The sequence below is a fragment of the Maylandia zebra genome, linkage group LG12, assembly GCF_041146795.1.
Source record: "Maylandia zebra isolate NMK-2024a linkage group LG12, Mzebra_GT3a, whole genome shotgun sequence".
Taxonomy (NCBI): Eukaryota; Metazoa; Chordata; class Actinopteri; order Cichliformes; family Cichlidae; genus Maylandia; species Maylandia zebra.
The window spans coordinates 28,293,407-28,314,440 of NC_135178.1; the positions used below are offsets into that span (position 1 = coordinate 28,293,407).

General features: G+C 39.8%; 1 protein-coding gene and 1 long non-coding RNA gene across 2 annotated transcripts; one reads left to right on the forward strand and one right to left on the reverse strand.

The window, feature by feature from the left end:
* Window positions 1–768: 768 nt before the first annotated feature.
* Window positions 769–8,561, forward strand: cdc45 (CDC45 cell division cycle 45 homolog (S. cerevisiae)). The gene is made up of 18 exons (XM_004547039.4): window positions 769–904; window positions 1,015–1,074; window positions 1,465–1,557; window positions 1,804–1,941; window positions 3,550–3,696; window positions 3,793–3,851; window positions 3,937–3,985; window positions 4,081–4,142; window positions 4,232–4,282; window positions 5,827–5,946; window positions 6,060–6,191; window positions 6,283–6,381; window positions 6,462–6,623; window positions 6,723–6,861; window positions 6,943–7,026; window positions 7,138–7,256; window positions 7,778–7,854; window positions 8,236–8,561. The coding sequence occupies exons 1-18, from the start codon at window positions 854–856 to the stop codon at window positions 8,298–8,300; spliced, it is 1,707 nt and encodes a 568-aa protein (XP_004547096.2). The 5' UTR covers window positions 769–853; the 3' UTR covers window positions 8,301–8,561.
* On the reverse strand, window positions 3,691–11,595 carry LOC143421506 (uncharacterized). Its single transcript, XR_013101175.1, has 3 exons — window positions 10,984–11,595; window positions 8,643–8,779; window positions 3,691–5,588 (listed from the first exon to the last, which is right to left on the reverse strand). It is a non-coding gene; the product is annotated as an uncharacterized LOC143421506 (long non-coding RNA).
* Between the last annotated feature and the right edge of the window lie 9,439 nt (window positions 11,596–21,034).

A 21,034-nucleotide genomic window follows, 5' to 3' on the forward strand; every position in this document is an offset into this window, starting at 1 on the left:
TATGCCAATGAAAACATCTTTAATAGTACATACTTGTAAAGTGTGTGTCACTACTGCGCTCCAGGTTTACATGAATACGTTTATACTTGGTTAAGTGAACCTCTCATATAAATTCACACAATTTCTGTTATTGTAACCACACGGTGGAAAACTACAATTTTGTGAATGTGTGAAGTGTGTGCATAAGTCATTGTTTTAGCATTTTTACAGTTAGACTTAAAACAGTATGGTACAGAAATCATAGTTAACTCTGTGAGGTTTTTGTGTTTTTTATTAAATTGTTTTCCTATGTCTTTGCAGTCAGGGAATAAACAAAATAATCATTCTGACACACAGAAAACTGATTAGATCTTTCTCCAAAATATAGAGGTAGAGAGAGGTTACCATCTATAATTGTTTATATTATTATAAATTCACCATTCAGGTAATATAAATGTAAACACTAATGTTAAAATAATATTGTGTTCTTAATAAAGTCTAAAGGAGTTTACACATATTATAAAAACATCGTTATGACATTTAAATAAATTAATAAATATTTCAAAATCGATATAAATAAAGCTATAACTTTATTTCAGCTCTCTTTAGTTCCAGTACTGCTTTGTTTCCTCAACCTGGTAGGCGGGACTTCCAGCGTTGACGTTGCTGATTTTCTTCTATCTGATTGGTCGGGAGTGACGTGTAGATTTGGCGCCACATTTCCAACAGGGAACAGAGCGGCATCGCTGTGTGTGTATTGTCAAAGCTCCGAGCCTGACAGCAAGCCAAAATAACCCGCAGTTTATGCCACCTCAGGGTGATTCGATTAGGCTCGTCTTATTTTAATAGTTTTAATCGACTGACTTCTCTGAAAATGTTCATCGCGGACATAAGAAAGGATTTTTATGAAGTTGTCGCCAACCAGGTAAGGCTAACTCTAACATTAGCCAACATTGCCTAGCAGCTAGGAAACTTAACATCTGAAATCGCAAACTGAAATCGCTTACATTATAAACCTTCTCGTGCTACTTACAGAGAGTCGTGCTCCTGGTGGCACCAGACATTGACGCTCTCTGCGCCTGTAAAATACTGCAGGTAAGACAATAAAATGTTAGCAAGCGGCAGCTCCTGTAGCCTTTGCGTGCACAGTTTTTGACTGTTTTTCCACTGTTGTTTTGCCTCTCTTGTTCTAGTGGCTTTTGTGCATGATGACGAACATTTGCGCTCTTAAACTAAGGTCATTGTAGAGGGTAAACAGAGAGCATGCTGATTAAATACTTCCAGTTATTATGGACTTTCGGACACCCAACCGTACTGTCATAATGGGGAGGTTACCATCTGTTCATGCATTAACTGGGAATATTTAAAAGTACTGACAGTAGGTTTCAGTAAGTGCTGTTGCGGTTTATGGAGCTTTTTTGACTTTTACTGTGTTCAGAGTAATTATAAGCTGATGTAAACACTGACTGTTTGTGTCTTCACTAGGCCTTGTTTCACTGTGACCAGATCCAGTATACACTTGTGCCAGTTACAGGCTGGCAGGACCTTGGCACTGCCTTCCTTGAACACAAAGAGCAGGTATACTTAAATAAGACCAGAAGGCTGTGCTGTAAAGCAAGATTGACGTTAACACGTTATTTCAAGCCAGTATGAAGGTGCTTTTAGCTTTTTGAGATCACCATGGAAACCTTTGCTTTTTTATGCGTTTCTGCTTGAGAACCTGAAGTGGAAAGCTTTGTAGTACACTACTCTGAGCCTGCACATGAATATATGACAGTAAACACTGAACCTTATATATTGTGTTGACTGATTTTTGTGCTGCAGTTTCGATACTTTGTTCTCATCAACTGCGGAGCAAATGTTGACCTCCTTGAGATGCTGCAGCCAGATGATGACTCCATCTTCTTCATCTGTGACACTCACCGGCCTGTAGATGTGGTCAATGTCTACAATGATACCCAGGTGATGTGCAATGGTTTGCTAATTCGGGCTATATCCCCACTAATAAGTTCACATAGGTTCACAGGCTAGGGTCTACCCCACAGAGCCTCAGAGTAGCACAGGGATTCACTCAAGGCATGAAGTCTGAGAAGAGAGGGATCAGATGGAGTCAGGCCTGTAAGACTCAGCTCAGTGGCAGAAGTTTGATGAGGATGCGGACCCTACAGCTAAAGGGGATGTAAAAATGAGGTTTCGAACCACGATGACCATGATAGGGAGCATGATAGTGGAGACGTTTGGAGTGTAAGAAAAAAGAAGGGCCAAGTTGATGCATTATTTTAAAGCAGAAGGGGGGGAAAAACAGTTCTGTATATGTGAATTTAAAAAAACATCTTCTCACATCATCAGTCTCATCAGTTTGTCTCAAGAGCCAAATAACAACACACACATTTCCTCCAATTCTATTTGGCACTGTGTATAATCTGTCCACCGGTATGTGTGTGTTTAACAATATTAACCACTAGTTTGCCTGTAGAGCCAGGCTCTTCAGGTGTTTGTCACCATTGCTTAGTCCACAGGGGAATAGGCAAGATAAAAAATTGTAAAACCTTTACAAGCATCAAAGTCCAAAACTTTTGAAATACTTGTTGTTAAAATAAGTCCAAAATACATGAATCGACCATCTTTGCTCCACATTCTCTCCAGCATGCCGGTGAAGTGCCTAGCTAGTTAGGTATAAGATTTTTTTTAAATTTCTGTGACTGATAATGTCCAGCGGGCAAAGTTAGCATAGGGGCCTTTAAATATGTAGATAAAGTCTCCTTTTTGCCCATCAGAACTACAGATGGAAGTACTCTTGTGCTATTGTGCTGTACTGTATTTGCAATCTGGTACAAAACATCAAATAGTTCATTATCTTTATGCATTTCACTGTAAACAATGATCCATTTGCACCTGAAGTTCAAGATTAACAATACTCTGTGAAGGTTCTCAGTCATCCAGGTCATCGTAGTCAAAGGAGCTTGCAAAGAAAAGCGTCTGGACTTCTTTAAGTTGCTTGAAGACATTTCACCTCTCATCCGAGAAGCTTCTTCAGTTCTAAGGTCAAATGGTGGAGAGTCCCAGATATAAACCTAGTGGGAGTGACCCCCCACAGAGGGACAAAAGGACCCCCTGATGATCCTCTAATCGCCTGAGCCAAGGTGGGAAACTGGGCGTGGGTCCCAATCAGCCAGAGTTTTGGGTGTGTTCACTGTGAAACCTGGCCCCACCTTATCATGCGAATTCCTGAGGTCAGATGGCCCAGGATGTGAGTGGGCGTTAAGGCGTCTGGGAAGGGATCTCAAAACTGGATTATAGATGGCAGAGAGTTGGTGTCGTAAACCCCCGCCTCTGTTCAAAGATGGTCGCTCACAGTGGACATAGATGGCTTCTTTTACTCCTCTTTCAAACCATCTGTCCTCTCTGTCCAAAATGTGAACATTGGCATCCTCGAAAGAGTGTCCTTTATCCTTAAGATGCAGATGGACTGCTGAGTCTTGTCCTGTGGAGGACAATACTCCCTTAACAATACTCCCACTTGTTTGTGGAAGTGAGCGTTACATTAACTCTCTGTCTTCTGCTCAACAGATTAAGCTGCTCATCAAACAGGATGACGACCTCAGCGTGCCGTCGTATGACGATATCTTTCGAGATGAAGATGAGGAAGGAGAAGACTCTGGAAATGAGAGCGATGAAGGCTCAGAGCCGTCTGGGAAACGCAGAAGATTTGATGAGGTACGTATTAAACTGAGTCGGTGCTGCCCGCAGGGATGAACTGGTAGCGTGAACTGTAAAGGCTATTACATTGGGGCTGTGGTCCTGTGTTTGCAGGGGGCTGTCGAAAGGAGAATTGAAAGGCAGCGAGCCAAGAGGGAGTGGGAGGCTCGAAGGTGAAGTGTTTTTACTTAGTTGTTTGGTTCTTTCTGTGCACAGCACAACAGTTGAATGCATGCTTACCTTTCATTAATTTCACAGGAGGGAAATCCTGTTTGACTATGAGCAGTATGAATATCACGGCACCTCGGTGAGTTTTGACAACCTCACATAAGTAATATAAGAACATTAATGTTACCTGAATTTCTGAATGAACTCCTGAATTTTAATTTGTTTTCCTGTCAGGCTGCGATGATGTTTTTTGAGCTTGCGTGGGTTTTGACTAAAGATACCAAGGATATGCTGTGGTGAGCTTTCTGAGGAGATCTTTCATGGCAAACAATCTTGAAATACAGTTTATACGGTCTGTTAGATGTGCACTGCTTCTTCTTTGCAGGTGGGCCATCATCGGGCTGACAGACCAGTGGGTTCATGATAAAATCACAAAGTAAGGATGCCCTCAGTTTTACAAAACTATTATCAAAACAATTATAAACCAATTTCCCAAAAGCTCAGGACACTGAAAAATGTAAATAAAAGCTGAAAGCAGTTGCTGTCAAACCATTTAAAACCTTAAATCAGTCAAAATCTGAGAGTATTTATTTATTTTTTTTAATGAAAGCATGCAAAGTTTTCATCTTGTACTATGGAAATTTTGAGACTTACTGGCTTGCAAATTACATAAGGTTGATACTTCTTGGGGCTTTTCTTTTCCAGCTCACTCATAACTCATTTTTTTCTGGGTAAAACTGACTTTTAAGCTCCTTTACACCATCCACTCCAGTTATAAAAATCTGAAGCCAAAATGTCGTTTTTGTCCAGAACCAATTTTAAGCTGTTTAGGTGTTGTGGGATATAACATAATCCCAAAGACAAAACTGCACCAATTTGTCTGTCAAGCTGACAAAACTTCAAAAAGGCTCAACAAGGATCGTGTCACCATGTGAGACAGGTGGCTTTTATATCAGGGGTGTAGAAAAAGCTGAGCCGTACTGTTGAAATTGCACAAATTTTCTTACACTGAGATATTGCAATGATTGAATGTGGAGTTACATTTCTTTACACTGACACAAAGGGGAATTTTAGCTGGTGAGGTCCATTTAAAATCAAAGTAAGCTGTTTGTGGCCTGTGATGTAAAATGAGTTTGACATCCCTGGAGAAGATCTCTTTTTTATCCATATTTTGTCTCTGTACGAGATTCCTTCTGTGCTTTTTTGTGGACATAAAAAAAAATTTTTTATATTTTTTTTAAATTATTTATTTATTTATTTTATCTTTTTATTTATTTTTTTAAAGCATTTCAGGTCTGAAAATTTCACATAGTTCTGCGCCTGTGATGTTATGAGGGCTCGAAATAAGGTGCCAAATTTTGACCCAATGCTGTGCACTTTGAGTGTCGTGACTCAGTTTGAGTTTAATATATTAAAGTTTAAAAAAAAAAAAAACATCAGCAGATTCTCATGAAAATTGCTTTCCTTGTCTTACTTGATATATAAAAAAAGAAATCAGTTGCTTAACAAATTGGCCCTCCTGGAGATATTATTGGACTGGAAGCAGGCAAGTTCAGCACATGGACTCGTTAGCGATGGAGCCATGCTCGTGCAGAATGTGCTTGAGCACTGACTTACTGAAATGGGGACGATGATGCCTCAGCTGAAGGATGTGTTGTTCGGGAATAATGGATATCACAGATATGTCACTTGGCTATATCATGAGCAGTGTTGCACCCCTCATGCTGAACTGTGATGGTGACCTGCATCCAAAAAGAGGTTTAAATTGTGACGGTTCAGACCACAGGTTTCCACTTCACCTTTAACCCTTACTGTTCAAATATAATATTTCAAAGATTTACCAGTCATTGCACTTTGGGTTCTGTCTGAAATATAAATACAAGGAACCTTTGTGTAAACTGATCTCTCTTTTTTTTCTTTTATATTTCTGCTGAGTTATTATTATTTTTGTCTGCCTCGCTTCTTTTTTTTCTTTTTTAGTATGAAGTATGTAACCGACATCGCCACTATGCAGCGACACGTTTCCCGACATAACCACCGAAACGAGGATGAGGAGAACTCGCTCTCGATCGACTGTATGAGGATCTCCTTTGAATACGAGTATCCTTAACTCATCTGCCTTGTTGCCTTTTACAGATCTTTATGTTCCACCTGATTTCTGCCACACAATTGCTAAAAATTACTGAAAGTCAGAGCCTTAACTGTCTCTTCAGTCTTCGTCTTACCCTTTACCAGCACTGGTCTCTGTATGAGAGCATTTATAATTCCTGCTACACTTCCTGCAGCTTCAAGCTCTGGACCTTAAATGGCCAAAAGAAACTCCAGGAGTTTTTAGCAGACATGGGGTAAAGTGCTTTCTAATCCATGCTTTGTGTGTTAACAAACTTCCTCTTTTTGTTGAGCCGGAATTTGTTTGAAATAAAATTTGTGTTACAGACTGCCGCTGAAACAAGTGCGTCAGAAATTTAACTCCATGGATATGTCGATCAAAGAAAACCTGAGGGACGTCATTGAGGAGTCCTCCAATAAATACGGGTATGTATTTGAATGGCAACCACTGACTGCTCATCCAGTCTGCTTTTCCCTGTTCTACTCCCATTTCTCCTCTTCATCAGTATGAAGGACATCCGCATCCAGACGTTTGGCGTTCACTTCGGCTTTAAGAACCGCTTCCTGGCCAGCGACATGGTGCACGCTACTGCTGCCTTGCTGGAGAGTGCTGAGAAAGACGACAGCGAGACTGACAACTTCATCAAGGCTCTCGATGCCCTTTCTAGGTGTGCAAAGGAAACTAAGTTCACTCTTCAAAGACTTAATTTGCTCACATTTCCTTTAAAAATGTCGTCTTTTTTTTTTCTTTTGTTTTCTCTGTGCAGGAGCAACATCGATCGTCTGCATTCGGGTATTGCGCTAGCAAAGAAGAAGCTGATTGCCATCCAGCAAACGGTCGCCAGCTGCATCTGCACCAACCTCATCCTGTCGCAGGGACCCTTCCTCTACTGCTACCTCATGGAGGTGCGAGTGTTTGGATGCCTGAGATGTGCATGCTTTCAATTTTATTTAGCCATATCTCCTATTCACATCCTCTCTTTGTAGGGAACACCTGACGTGAAGCTGTTCTCCAAGCCCATGGCGCTAACGCTGCTCTGCAAGTACCTCCTGAAGGCTTTTGTCCATTCGGTGAGTGTCTGAACGCTATCGGGACTGATTCACAATGTAGACGGAGGTTCACTGAAATCATAGTTATTCAAGTCTCTCTGCTCTTTCACTCACGGTGTCTTGGCCAATTAGACGAGAAATAAACGCTGCAAACTGCTCCCGCTCGTCATGGCTGCCCCCAAGGATGTGGAGAAGGGAACTGTCATTGTTGTGGGAATCCCACCAGAGTCTGAGACGTCCGACAAGAAGAAGTAAGTTTCTCAGTTTATGATTTCTCTCCTTCTCAACCTGCATCTCTGGTTAACCTGATTAGCTGCTTTTTGAAAGAGATCAGAGTCCACAAATCTCGGCAGGACCTAATCTCAACAACTCAGAGCCTGCTGGAGATGTACGGATATAAAAGTTTACCAATGTGAGCTGATTTTTGTCCATGCAATGCTCTAAAAGTCAAAACCATAGTCTTCAAGTGGTCTCTGAGGTTAATGGTGAGCCTGTGTATGTGATATGTGAGAAGAGTTATAAGTTAGAAGCCTTGCAGCAGCGTTCTGAACAACCTGCAGACGTTCCAGGTTCTGTTAAGACGAGCAAATGCTGAATTATAATATTTCAGACACAATTAAATAAAGGCGTGAATATTTTCCAGTTCAGAGCATGACACAGTGGGACTCAAATAACAACTAGTGGCTCTAATTTATTTCCTTTTCACATTTTTCTACCAGTATACAACAATATTGCCTCATTTCCTCCTCTGCGTTTGTTTTTGCCCTTTTAGTTTCTTTGGTCGTGCATTTGAGAAAGCTGCAGAGAGCACGAGCTCCAGGACTCTTCACGACCACTTCGGCACTTCAAGTAAGACACAGTAAAGTGTTGTTTGTTTGGTTTTTTTGCTGCTGTGCAGACAGTCAGTGAATTTGCTCTTGCATGTCTGCAATGTGGCCACTAGGTGGCAGCCTAGTCTTTGTTTAATGTGCAGTCTGTTTGTCTTGCCATTCTCACCCAAACTTTCAGTTGTGATGCTGTTACTCAGGATTTTTAGTTTAATCTGTCATGTCTCATGTGTGAAAGAATATTTTAGAATATTCTGCTCATTCCCATCTAAAATATTTATCCAGTTCACCATCATTTTAAAAATCGCAAGCAAAAAAACTCCTCCCGGGATGTCAGACCGCTGCTGGATGATTTGTCCTGTTGGCATGTTTTTCTTTCTTATTTGTGTTTTTCTTTCTGCAGTAATTGAACTGAAGACTGAAGACAGGAGCAAGTTTCTGGATGCGCTCATCACTCTCCTTTCATGAGAAACTGAAGCTCTCCCAGGGCGACAGATCAGCTGCTGGTCACATGTGTCAGGCGTGTAAAATGTCACCAGCACCAGAACTTTATCCTTGGTTTTGTTTTTTAAGGTTTTAAGTGGTTTTTATGTGTATATTGTACAGTGTTTTTGTAAATGTGTTGTTTTAAATTTGTCTTTTATTCCTGAATGTGAGAAGTTTTAAGTCATTCACATTTTAAACATGTTTAATAAATCATTTTATAGAATGGAGACGCGTTGATTTTTATGCCTTTTTTTATTTTTATATGATCAGGCATTATTAACTTCTTTTTTTTTTTATACTCTTGCAGTATTTAATATTTTTTACCTTATCTAATGTATGACCAGAAAATCCCACATTCTTCACGTGTCATTTGTTGAACTTTTAGCATGTCTTGGCTTCACTGCGGCCTGAGAGAAGTCAGCTGTTTATCTCAAAGCCTGGCCGGCTTTGCTTTCTTTTTCCTGAGAAGATAAACAAAAAAATTACGTGAGGTAAGTTTTTGTGTAAATTTTGCAGAATGGCAGTTTTGAATACCAAAATAGTTTTTAGTCTCATATTTGCTGCAGTGGAGGATGTTAAGGTAAACAGTGGTATTGTCAGGAGGGCGTGCACATCACCTTGGTTTAACTCAGTATCTGCGAGTCATGCTTTAAATAACTCAAGGCATAATTTTAAATGAGAACCCATAAAGGTGTCCTTAGTTGCCATATTGTAGTTGTAGTATATACAGAGACTGACGGGTATATTGGTATTTAGAATCAGCTTTAACGTTCAAGTACACATACAAGGACTCGGGCTATTTATGCTCACTTCTCAGTGAAAGAAGCATTTACTTTCACTTGACTGTCAACAGACAGTACATTGCATTATTTATTTTTAATATTAATAAGAGTTTGTTATATTACAACAGTTGGGTGAGTTTGTACACTGCATAAACAGAGGAAACAAGAGTTTTTAAAAAAAAAAAGCAAAATGTTTGTGTCAGAATAAAGCGCAGGCAAATATTTAACAGTAAGAAACTCTGGAAATAATGACAACTTTAATACAGCAATTATTGTTAAAAAAAAAAAGATGTACCAACTAATAACAAATTCTACTATTGCAGTATTTTGTGGTTATTTAACTCAAACTACACATTTAAAGACTTTCAAATCGTATGTGAAACTTTTTACGTATTACTGTATTACTGTATTACTGTTAATGCTTCCATAGGAGCAGCCAGGTGCCCCTAATCAAATGCACTTTAATACCTAACTGTGCACACCTTTATAAGCAGAGATGTATTAGTTTGATGGTCTGCAGCATTCAGGTAAAACATCAGGAATAAGAAGCCCAATAGTCTGAGATGGGTTATATGGCCAGGTGAGAAGCTTTAACAAGAGGAAAATTGTCAAGACAGTACAATTAAAAAAAGACTGAACAAGAATGGTTTGTTTGAAAAGATGTGCAGGAGAAAGCCTGCTTTCTGGAAAGAATGATGGCAGGAAGACTTAGGTTTGCAAAGACTTGTGCAACAATGTCCTTTGGACAGGTAAGAGCAAAGTGAAGATGTTTGGCTGTACTGCAAACATGCACAGGGCCATGTTGGGAGACAACCAAACATAATATTAGCACAATCAACTCGTACCAACTGTCGAGCACAGTGGTGGAGGGGTGATGATTTGGCCTTATTGTGCATCCACAGGACCTGGGCACCTGGCAGGCACTGAGTCAACCATGAACTTCTCTGTATACCTGCATACTCTGAAGTCAAATGTGAGGTCATCTGTGTAACAGCTAAAGCTTGGCACAAACTGAGTCATGAAACGGCACAATGAGCCCAAGCACAGCAGCAACTGTACAACAGAATGTCTGAAAATCAAAGAATGAAGGTTGCAATGGTTTGGCTAAAGTCCAGACCTCAAACTGCCACAGTAAGACCTGTGAGAGCTGTGCATAAACAAAGGGCCACAAACCGCAATGAACTGAAAAAACGCTGCAACTCACTTTTAAATGTCTAACATCTGATGCAGTCACGTATCATATGTTGCTTGAGTCGGCACAGTTGAACCTTTTCTGCAGTAGTTACTGTTTCAGGAACAATATTATATTTAATGAAAAACTCTAAAAGTAAATGTTAATGAATACATTTATGTTTTCATATTTGAAATTTCTGCTTTTTGTATTTAAAATATGTATTAGTTTAATCACTTTTAAATCTTTTCATATAAATGGTTTCTGAGGGAGATGGAGCAAATTAAAAAGAATCTGCATGCCCAGCAACCTTTTTATTACAAGGTGGATATAGTGGATTTTAGATTACTTGCTATGCAAAAGCCCAATAAATCCTTTGAATGTAGCAAACCTCACAGATTACTAGAATCAACAAGCACGTCCTGCAGTACTTGTGGTTACAGCCCAAGTCTGCTGGCTATCCAAACTTTAGCAGAAAAGCTAAAGTTTGGATATGAATGATTATGAAAAGCTTCAGGTTGAAGTCCTGAAAACATCAGCAGTAGATAAGGTCAGTTTTTCACGATCTGCCACCACACAGTCAGCAGAAACCACCATTAGCTTGTTATTAAGTGTTAGTGAGTTTGTTGGGGTGCATGACTTGAGGCTTTACCTAAGGAACCCTTTTCCACTCCTAGGCTATTTAAACTTCACTCATATTTGAAGGAATTACCGCATTTTTAAAACCCTCTTGTGGAAGGTTATCCATCCAGCTGCAGGCAGGAGGCAGGGGGCTGCAAAACTGCTGGGATCAGTTTGGAAAAATCCAGGCATTATAAGGAAGTCATAAGTCTTGTATCATGAAACAAAGACTTGGCAAAGTGTTTGCTGTTGGCAGTGGTCAGTGAAAGGGGTAGAGAAAGGAATCCAAACCGATAACAGTCTTTTCATCTTAATCCAGTCTTTTGTTTTGCTGACGCACAACTTGTGGTTCCACCAAAACTCTTCTTACTGTATTTCTATGATTTCCAGTTAAAGCATTGAGGTCCACTAAACTTCACATCTTCTCCTGAGCTCAGCCCGCTCATGTGGGGCAAAGGTGAGAGCACAGCCTTGGCCCACACTTGGGAATGTAGGCCAGGCCCCCTGGTGGGGACTTGCTGCCGCCCTTGAGACTCACTGGAAGGGAAAGGCCTGAGCTGCTCCCAGCAGGGTGATTTAGATCCCTATCACCCCTGGATCAGGATAAGATCATGAACTTCAGCGTGAAGGGAGTTTGGGTGGTTTTGCAGGAAAATCCGGAGTGAGTGGCAGCAGCGGGCCGGAAACATGCTGCAGTGGAGGATGTTAAGGCAAACAGTGGTATTGTCAGGAGGGCGTGCACATCACCTTGGTTTAACTCAGTATCTGCGAGTCATGCTGTTTTCCCTAGGCTGGCTGAGAATTACTTACATCCATAATGACACTGTTTACAGTCACAGCAGAGTGATGTTATCCAGAAGAAATAATGTTACAAACTGTAACTGAGGAAGCAGAGTAGTTTATTTTAAGAGATGTAATTATCATAAATTCAGCAGCCTTTCTGCTTCCACCGCTGTCATTGAGTTTCTTTCTTTCTTTCTTTATTGCTGGGTAATTAACGTGTTTAAAGAAGACCTGTACGTTTTAGTGGAACAAAAATTTCCAAAAATATTTCCATGTAAGAGTACCTATAATTTTTTTTTCTACCAAAAAATAATTATCTTTAGATGCAGTAGAAGATGAGAAGAAGACAGGAACCATTGTATGTTTATTTTTTAAAATAAACTAATTATATTTGATGTATCTTTATGTAGCCTGTAAATTTGTGGTATGTTTTATCATTTTTTTACAATAATATTAGGAAGCATAAACTCCCCCATCTCATTATAATTATATATTATTTTGATGTCCATATTACAGGCAGTCCTGATGCGTGTCTGCATTGAAATTCAACCACAAAAACTGAATTTACATTTTGAAAAGTAATGTTGTTTTTGAAGAAAATGGGCACATTATAAGTACATATAAGTATATCCCGTAATTATCAACTTCGAGGTGTTTTAGAGGAAAGAAGGTTTCTCTGTGTTACACTGTAATTATACTGCATTTATAGGGTTCCAGGCTGTATTACTGAGTAATTTAACCTTCCAGTTTTACACTGTAATTACTCAGGATTGTAAGTTTGAAGACCTTATTTCTGCGTAGCCCAACCTCCCCAACTTGAAAAATAATTACAAAGTATTATTAGGGGCATGAATTGTAACATAGAGTAGTCTAACCACCCTATTTTACATTGTATTTACACAGGATATATTAAAAACATGCAGACTTTATTATAAAGTAGCCTAACGTCCTACATTACATTGTAATTACAGACACATTTTTGCTGCTCGTGTTATATTTTCAAGTAGTATAACATCCTCATGTTGCATTATAATTCCACAGTACGTTTTGGGGACCGGGCTGTATTAACAAGTAGCCTCCATCAACACTTCTTTTCTTGCACTGTAATTACACTGCACTTTTAGGGGCATGGGGTGTATCACTGAGTTGCCTGACCTCATAGTTTTGCATTGTAATTAAACATGTTTGGTGCCACCTGATATTGAATTAAAATGACTTATATTTGAATTTAAATTGTTTAATTTTAATCATTTCAGTTGCTCTGATTTTCATTCGCACAAAAAATTCAGTTCTCTAAATATGTATGTATTTGTTTAATTACAATGTAAGCTGGGCAGGTTAGGTTACTCAATAATATAAGCCTTATAAGAAAGTAAAAAAATACCCCAAAGTTACTAAAATATTTACAGTATAATTTGTTTCTTCTATCTTTTTGAAACCTGCTGTTTTTACCCTCCTTGTTCTGCTGTGCAACTAAATCACTATTTGAAGCTGCTGTAAACTGCGCCCTAATTCAGAAAAACCAGATGGTAATTTCCAGGAAATTACACAATACATCATGGGCTTTATTATAAATTGCTAGCACCTTTCTCTGTTGTTTGTTATACATTTATACATTGTTATTTATATGTTGTTACAAGGATGGAGACGTGACAACATTGCAAATAACGAGATCTGCTCACTGGATGTTCCCGCGGCACATCCACCCTTTTGGCCTTCTCCCCCTCAGCCATCAATCACTTTGCTCTCCACCACCCCCCTCTTGCACCTCTGGTGAAGTGGGGCCACTGCCCTTTACGCTGCTCTGCATACGAGGAATGTGGCACGTTACAGACCAGACACACACACACACACACACTGAGGAAAACAACTCCCCAAAGGCAGGACCATACAGTCAATGTGTAAATGTGCAGAAGAGATTTTTCAAGGCTTCACACAAACAGTACTGTTGCCTCAACAGGACTGAGCTGCTTAGTGGGGCTTTGTGGGATGTCGGTGGAGTAATGATGTGGGTGGTGGGAGAGGGGTGGGGGGGCTGATACAGTATTTTCTGACTTTTATGATACGCTGTTATGATCTACATTTAAAAACTCCATACAACTTTTATGTTTAAGCGTAGTGTTTCAGTTTTGCCATAACAAGGGCTCGCTAATCCTTTAATAAACTTTAATTCACATAATCTGTTACATACACATATCAGTAACACACATAAACATTGCTAAATGCACAATTTTTAGTGTGTTTGACATTTCTGCACTCATACTTCTTTCTTATCTGCTGACATGTACACAAATACCACTGGCTCTGGTTGTGTTGGCTTTCTCCATTCATTTATTGGTCCGCTTGATGTATAGGCATTCCTGATCCTAGCAAACTCTAATTACTTTGGTTAATCAGACTTTTTATCTAGTGCCACGGCACACCTGAGTAGTTTGTCTTTCTAACAATGACAACCTATAGAACAACAAAATGTCGTTTCATTAATTACTTACATGCTGGTTGATCCCATAAGTAGTTCCTTTTGTTTCACCTGCTCGTGTCCTTTAAATAAACTCTCAGAAATCTGCACATTCATCAAAATCCATAAAAAAGGAGCACCAGCTGTTTTTACTCCTGTTCCTTCTCTGTCTTTGACAATCCTCTGGACAGCCAGAGACTTAGTCTCTCCGTCATGCTGTGAGCAGATCGTGATCCACAGTCCTATGCAAACTTTTTACACAAACTCAACAGTACAAATATCATCACCTTAAAACCTTTATTTCCTGCACTGCTTCTGCTGCTTTCGTCTCACCCTGTCAGCCCACAGCTGCCCTTAATGATCCCTAACCCCTACGACCTTTAACCTCTTCAAACCCTCTCACAGTTGGCGGTGTTATTTCCTGAATTGGTCTGTTCTCTTTTGTTTTAAAATGCTTTCAAGCAAAAGAGATTAGCAGCAAAGATATGACGCAGGGCCTGAGAGGTGCTTCTGGGCCTTCAGTTGATCAGTCTACTGTTTATTGAATCCTCATCAGAAATGATTCGAATAACTAAGCAAGATGGAGCTGGAGAAAAGGTTGAGGAATGCCAAATTACTCAAGAACTGGACTGAAAACAGGCCTTACGGAGTGATGACATTTTGAAATTTTTGGATCACATTTCTGTCAGTGTGAACAGAAGAGGTCAAGAGAGAGACACAACATGAGTGTCTGCAGCCATCTGTAAATCACGATGAAGTGTCTGTCATGTTTTGAGGCCAGTTGTGGATGTTGTCAAAATTGATGGATTTATGAATGCAGAAAGAAAAAGGTTGCTTTTTGTCCACCACGCAGTATTATTTGAAAAGGGTCTGATTGGAAACCGCCTAATTTTTCAGTATGGCAATGTTCCCAAACACTGCCAATGCAACTAAAGCACATCTGGATAAAAAACACACACACTGGAGCACTATCAGTTGTGGACTGGCCTCCTTGGAGCCTCGACCTCAACATTATTAAAGCAGTGTGGGATCAACTTGACAGAGAATGAAAAGGCTGGCAAAGAAGAAGAGCCTTGAACGTCCTTCAAGAAGCCTGCAGATAGCTAAGTGCCGGCTGTGTTAAAGAACTTGCTGGTCATACTTTTAATATTGACTTTTAAGCTCGTTAGAATTGAAACTCTGCTTTATATACTGTATTTCTATGTACGCACCTTTACCCATTTTCCAAGCAAAATATAAAGAAATGAGTGACGTCTCAAGACTTGTGGACAATAATGTAACCAATCTAGAGTATAACTATGATAACTACACTAATACAAGGTCTGTTTATGTATAAATATGCTTTCCACAGGATGTTTTTTTAAAGTATTGCGTAGAAAACCCTAATCGGCATGACATTCCTGTTACATTTGTGTGTTTGCACACTGGGATGTCAAGCAGAAAAACTGAAGGGAAGTTGAAGGAGGGCAGGCTCAAACACAGTCGGGTGTGATGAGAGTGTCTTTTTTTTTGCCATTTCCTGTGGTGGGTGGCTCAGTCATGCAGGATACCCTTTAATGGATAACAAGCAGAACAACTTTCTTTCTTCAAAATAACCTATGGTCCCCTGAACACAGACAGAAAGCTCAGGAAGAGAAAGACAAAAACAAAACACACACTAACATGAGTTTCCTTGTTCTACCTTTAATTTTTCCACATATCAAATTCAGGTTTTTTTTTCTTTTCAAGAGTCCCAAGTTTTCCTGCAAGATGTAATTAGTGTAGAAACAATACACTTTGTGCATCTAAATCCTGATCCTGTTTGTGTACGTGGTTTAGATAGTGTTTGTTTACTAAACCACTGATTGCCATATCCTATGTTTGAACGGGAGTCCAAATAGAAGCCAAAGTTAAAGTACTGCCTGTATCGCAGCCCTTTATAGCAACAGGAGTAATAAACAGTGCTGGTGGTGACATAACATACGTTTTGCTAACCATGCCAAATCAGAAATGTCTCCTGATCACACCCAGACATTCCTCATGCTGCCAGCACTCTTCATCTCAGCAGAGGGCTGCCATTCACTACTTTAACTCATCCATCTTACCCACTCGTATATGTGTGCGATGAAGTTTTTATGTGTCCAGGTATTTCGAATGTCCATTTGAAGATATACCGAAACATGATCTCACCCAGACTGGCATGGAAGGAGTAGAGACTCCCTGTTTGAATTTCTCCCCACTCATATTTTTGAGATACAACCATCCCTGTGCTCTCTGTTTATTGCACTTTTAAGAAAACACTCGCTGTAGAAATGTTGTTGGCTTGTCTTAAATTATACATGAAAATCTAAATATTGTGTCATTTTTGGGAAAGTGAGATTAAATATTTGGCATGCCTTTTTGTAAATATTGAGATTTGAAGGGTTAAAGTTTTAAAGGTTTAGATGCTTTTTCGGGGGGTAAGTGGGAATAATTGATATGATGAACCTGTTGCTTGTTAACACATCAAGCAAATACAGATTTGAAAGGATAATTCACTTTATCATATATTTACCAGCAGGTAATAGTTACTGAAAGTTCTCGTCCAGTAGAATTTGATATTTATGGACCTACATAATGCATCTTCTGATTTCTTAAACATGCCACAGTATTCCTGTTTAAAATGGGAGAGCTGTCTACATAGTTTTTACATGATGTATACATAAGGATTTAAATATTACCAATAAAGTAAATGCATCAATAGAATTTGGAGGTCGAATTATCCCTGAATTATGTCGTAGATAAACATTTTAACAACCTATTAAATAACACATGTTAAATCTGTTTTTCACAACCTTATCTGAGCTTTATCAAATGTACATTGAGCAAAATACAAAAATCTTTAATGTTTTATTTAAGTTGCAAAATCGGTTCAGGCAAATAATTCTCTATATGGCTTTAAATACACATTTCCTTACAGATATTTGAGATATTTGATACATTTTAAAAGTTTTAGAAGTTTGGGGATTTCAAATATCATTGTACTTGTATCAATACAAGTACTTAAACAGAGTGCTCAAAGATACTGCAAAAAAACCAAGAGCTTCAGCTCATATCCTGCCAGCTTCAGTTAGCACAATAAATGTTCATGACGGTGCGATTACAAGAACCCTGAACAGGCTATGGTTTAAAAGGGTTGCCAGGAGAAAGTCTCTTGCATGAGAGCACAGCTAGGGTTTGCAAAATACATCTGAACAAACCACAAGACAATGTCCTTTGGACAGCTGAGACCCAAGTAGAGATGTCTGATCATAATGCACAGTGCCAGATTTGGAGAAAACCATAACAGCACAAACACCTCATACCAACGGTCAAACATGGTGGTGAAGGGGTGATGATTTGAGCTTGTTTTGCAGCCACTGGCCGTGGGCACCTGGCAGGCACTGAGTTGACCGTGAACTCCTCTGTATTCTAAAGTATCATGAAGTCATATGTGATGATGTCTGTCTGATGTCTGTGAATGTTCTCAGTCATCCACATCATCATTGTCTAAGGAGCTTGGAAAGAAAAGTGTCTGGACTTCTTTAAATTTCCTTGAAGACTTTTCACCTCTCATCAGCTCTATCAGCTGTCAGCTAATGCTTGGCCCAGACTGTCATGCAACAGAAGAATGATCCGAAGCACAGCACCAAATAAAAGCACAGCTGAAAATAAAAAGAATTGAGGTGATACAATTAAGTCTAGACTTCAACCTGACTGAAAAATTGTGGCTCATCTTAAGTGAGCTGCGCAAAAACAAATACCTGCAAAACTCAATGAACCAAAGTAGATTTGACTCCATAGAGTCCTGTGATAACTTTCTTTTTCATGTGTATGTATATACGTGCATACAGGTTATTTTTCTGCAAACTGTTTGAGGTATATGATGCTGTGGCTCTGAGCACATAGTTCTCTTGATAGGACCTTCTGTTTGTGACATGCAGCCAATCAAAAGAAAGTTGGCTCAAAGGGAGACTGGCCTTAAAGATTAAGGAGCTAAAATAGTTTGTCTTGGGCAGAGGATGAGATCAGGGGCTGCACCAGTGCAAGAAAAAAAGGATTATTTTGAGTTCTGAATCATGTTAAGCTCGTCTAAAAGAGAAGCAGGAAATGAATACAATATGCTCATTTTAAATGCTGGACTTAGCCCCTACAGTATAAAAATGGGTGAATTTATTTTTAACTATTCTCCTCATAAAAGCAACATTTGATAATTTCCCTTGTACCCTTAATGACGAGCTTCGACACCTCAGTATTTACCAATAAAGACATGACTTGACCACCATTAGTAGTTTCCAGGTAGCTACATAGGCAGAGAGACACCCAAACTAACTTCTGATGCACATCCAGTCTTTTTGCTCAATAAGCAGGCCTGAAACACTAGGTTCGGAAAAACCATTTCAAGGGTTCCTTCTAGTTATCTTTCAAGGGGTAAAGAGATAAAGGGATTTGTCCTTTTCCCGGTAAAAGATAAATCACGTATCCCTATTTTCCAGATTTGACCTGATGTTTGTTTACATGTGATAATGTCTTTGCTGTTCTGTGAAGCGCAAAAAGTAAACAAACTTAACATCTTCACTTTTACATAATCCAGATGGATATTTTAATGTTTGAGGAATGTCTGTTCTCAACCCACAGATGAGCAATTATATGTTAGGATTGCATCAAACCACTAACCTAGCATAAAACAGAGCGTTGTCATATGCAAACGCATACATTTATCTGTACCTGTGTTTGTGTGAATACTGAAGCCTAGGGAGTAGTTTACCCAAACCACAGGGCTCCATCTACAAACACACACACACACATTACACTTCTACTCCTTCTCCTCCTCTCCGCACCCTCCATGTTCCTTCCTGTTCCTGTTTCCTGTTCTGCTGTCCCCCTGCACAGGAAGCCTGGTCGTGCTACTGGACTCTGACAAAAAGCCGTGAGTCAAGCTGTAAACTTTCTGGACACACTGGAGGAAAGAACGTGGAGTTTTGTTTTGTTTTTTCTGATCTCCATCTCCATCTAGCTCTCTCATTGTTTCTCAAACAAATGACTCATGGGGTCTTTAACTCTATGTACAAAGCCACATTTGTCCTCCACGTTTAACCACCTGCAGACTCTTGGCTTTGCTGTCTGTGAGTAAGCTGTGTCCAGCTGGGAGGTCTGTAGATTGTGTGCACCTGCTGGCTCTGGTGCAAGTCTTACTCAGTCAGTAAAAGCATTACTCAGTTCTCTTGTTTCGTGACTCGTTTACGCTGCTTTGGAGGCTTTGTAATATCATTGTCCTGTAATGTTAAGTTTTAAAGTGACCAATCGTTCCAAGAGCCGTTATCAGCTGGTGTGAGGAGCTCAGACTGAGGGTTGTGACCCTGATCCGAAGTTTGAGGCTCGGCTTCGATTAGATCATGCCTGATCAGTGGAGGGAGCCGATCTGCAGCCTGACCGGTGACCAGCTCCAGAGGTCAAGGTTCAAGCCATGAGAGTCAACTTCTTAACTCAACCATGAAAAAACACACGTCGCTCATTCGTGACACAAATCTGAAATCAGTGATCAATCTGATCGCCTTTTGACACGGCCTTAACTGTATGGCCTCTCGCTCACTCGGAGGTCAAGTTTAGTTGTTCTCTGTGTGCTGTGTCATCCGTTTGTTTGTGTGCATGTTTCAAAACATATGGCAATATTTGCTCTTTGGATAAAACACAATGAAGAAAATATGCTTTTGCTGTCTCAGCCATTTTTGCAGTGACCATTAAAGGCTTTAAGTAAATCCCTCCTTCATCTTCCAGACTGCTGTGGATAGGCTGTGCGTATGTTTGTGTGTGTGTGCGTGTGTGTGTATGTGCATGTGTGTGTGTGTGTCCATAGTTACTGGAATGTCTGCTAGCCAGGCCTTTTATTAGGCTCATCCATACCACCACATTATAGGCTCCCGTAGCCAGGCAACTGCAGGTTCTGGCTGGTTACAATGGCGAGCGTCCATTGAGTGACGTCGCCGGCCCTATTTGCCTCCCTCCTAAGAGAAATGAGGGCCTTTTTTAAATGTGCACCCCCATTCCAGTTCTTTCAATACTCACACATACATACACTCACTTAACCCGTTACTCACGCAGACAGACACACACACTGTGCTTCGTCACCCTCTGTGAAGATGAGTGGAACTAACAATCTGAGAAAAAAAAAACATCTCACTGAGGCAGAGCACACTGCAGCTTCCCGGGAGTGTCTTTGTGTGGGAAAACCCATGCAGGCCACAAAGTGTGAGCGCTTACTGTCAGCCAGTCTTAGCCTGATTATGTTACTCTGTCTAGTAGAACATGTTTTACTGTGCAACAACATTCCAACTAATACAAGTAGATTAGGTTATGATAACCTGTGCATTTATAGGTAAACATGAAAGTATGATTAACAGTTATTGAAGTTACAAATTACTCACATTTTATTATTTAGACTAAAAGCAAAGGTTGCCATTAAAAACATGGTCATTTTGTTGGATTCATAGTCTAAATTCCAAAGATATTCAGTCTGACATCAATAAATAAAAGCTGTACCATTTACCGTTTGGGGAAAAAGTAATTTTGGTGATCTCAAACCAGCTATCAGAGATCTTGGAGTGACGTTTTGTGGCGAGTTTTCACTGAATTCTGATGTTAACAGTTGACAAATTTCACAAATGCAGTCCTATTATATCTAAAAGTGAAATGGAGTTTGTTATTCCTGCTTTTATTTCCTCTCACCTTGACTACTGCAGCTCACTGCCTTCTACTCGGGTTGTCTAGCACTCATACAAAATGCTGCTGCAAAGCTCCTTACCAGCTCCTCCATCCTTCAGCTCCTCACATCACACCTCTGCCGATCTCACTGCACTGGCTCCAGAATCCAATTCAAAGCTTAGGCTTTCCTCTTTGGGAGTCT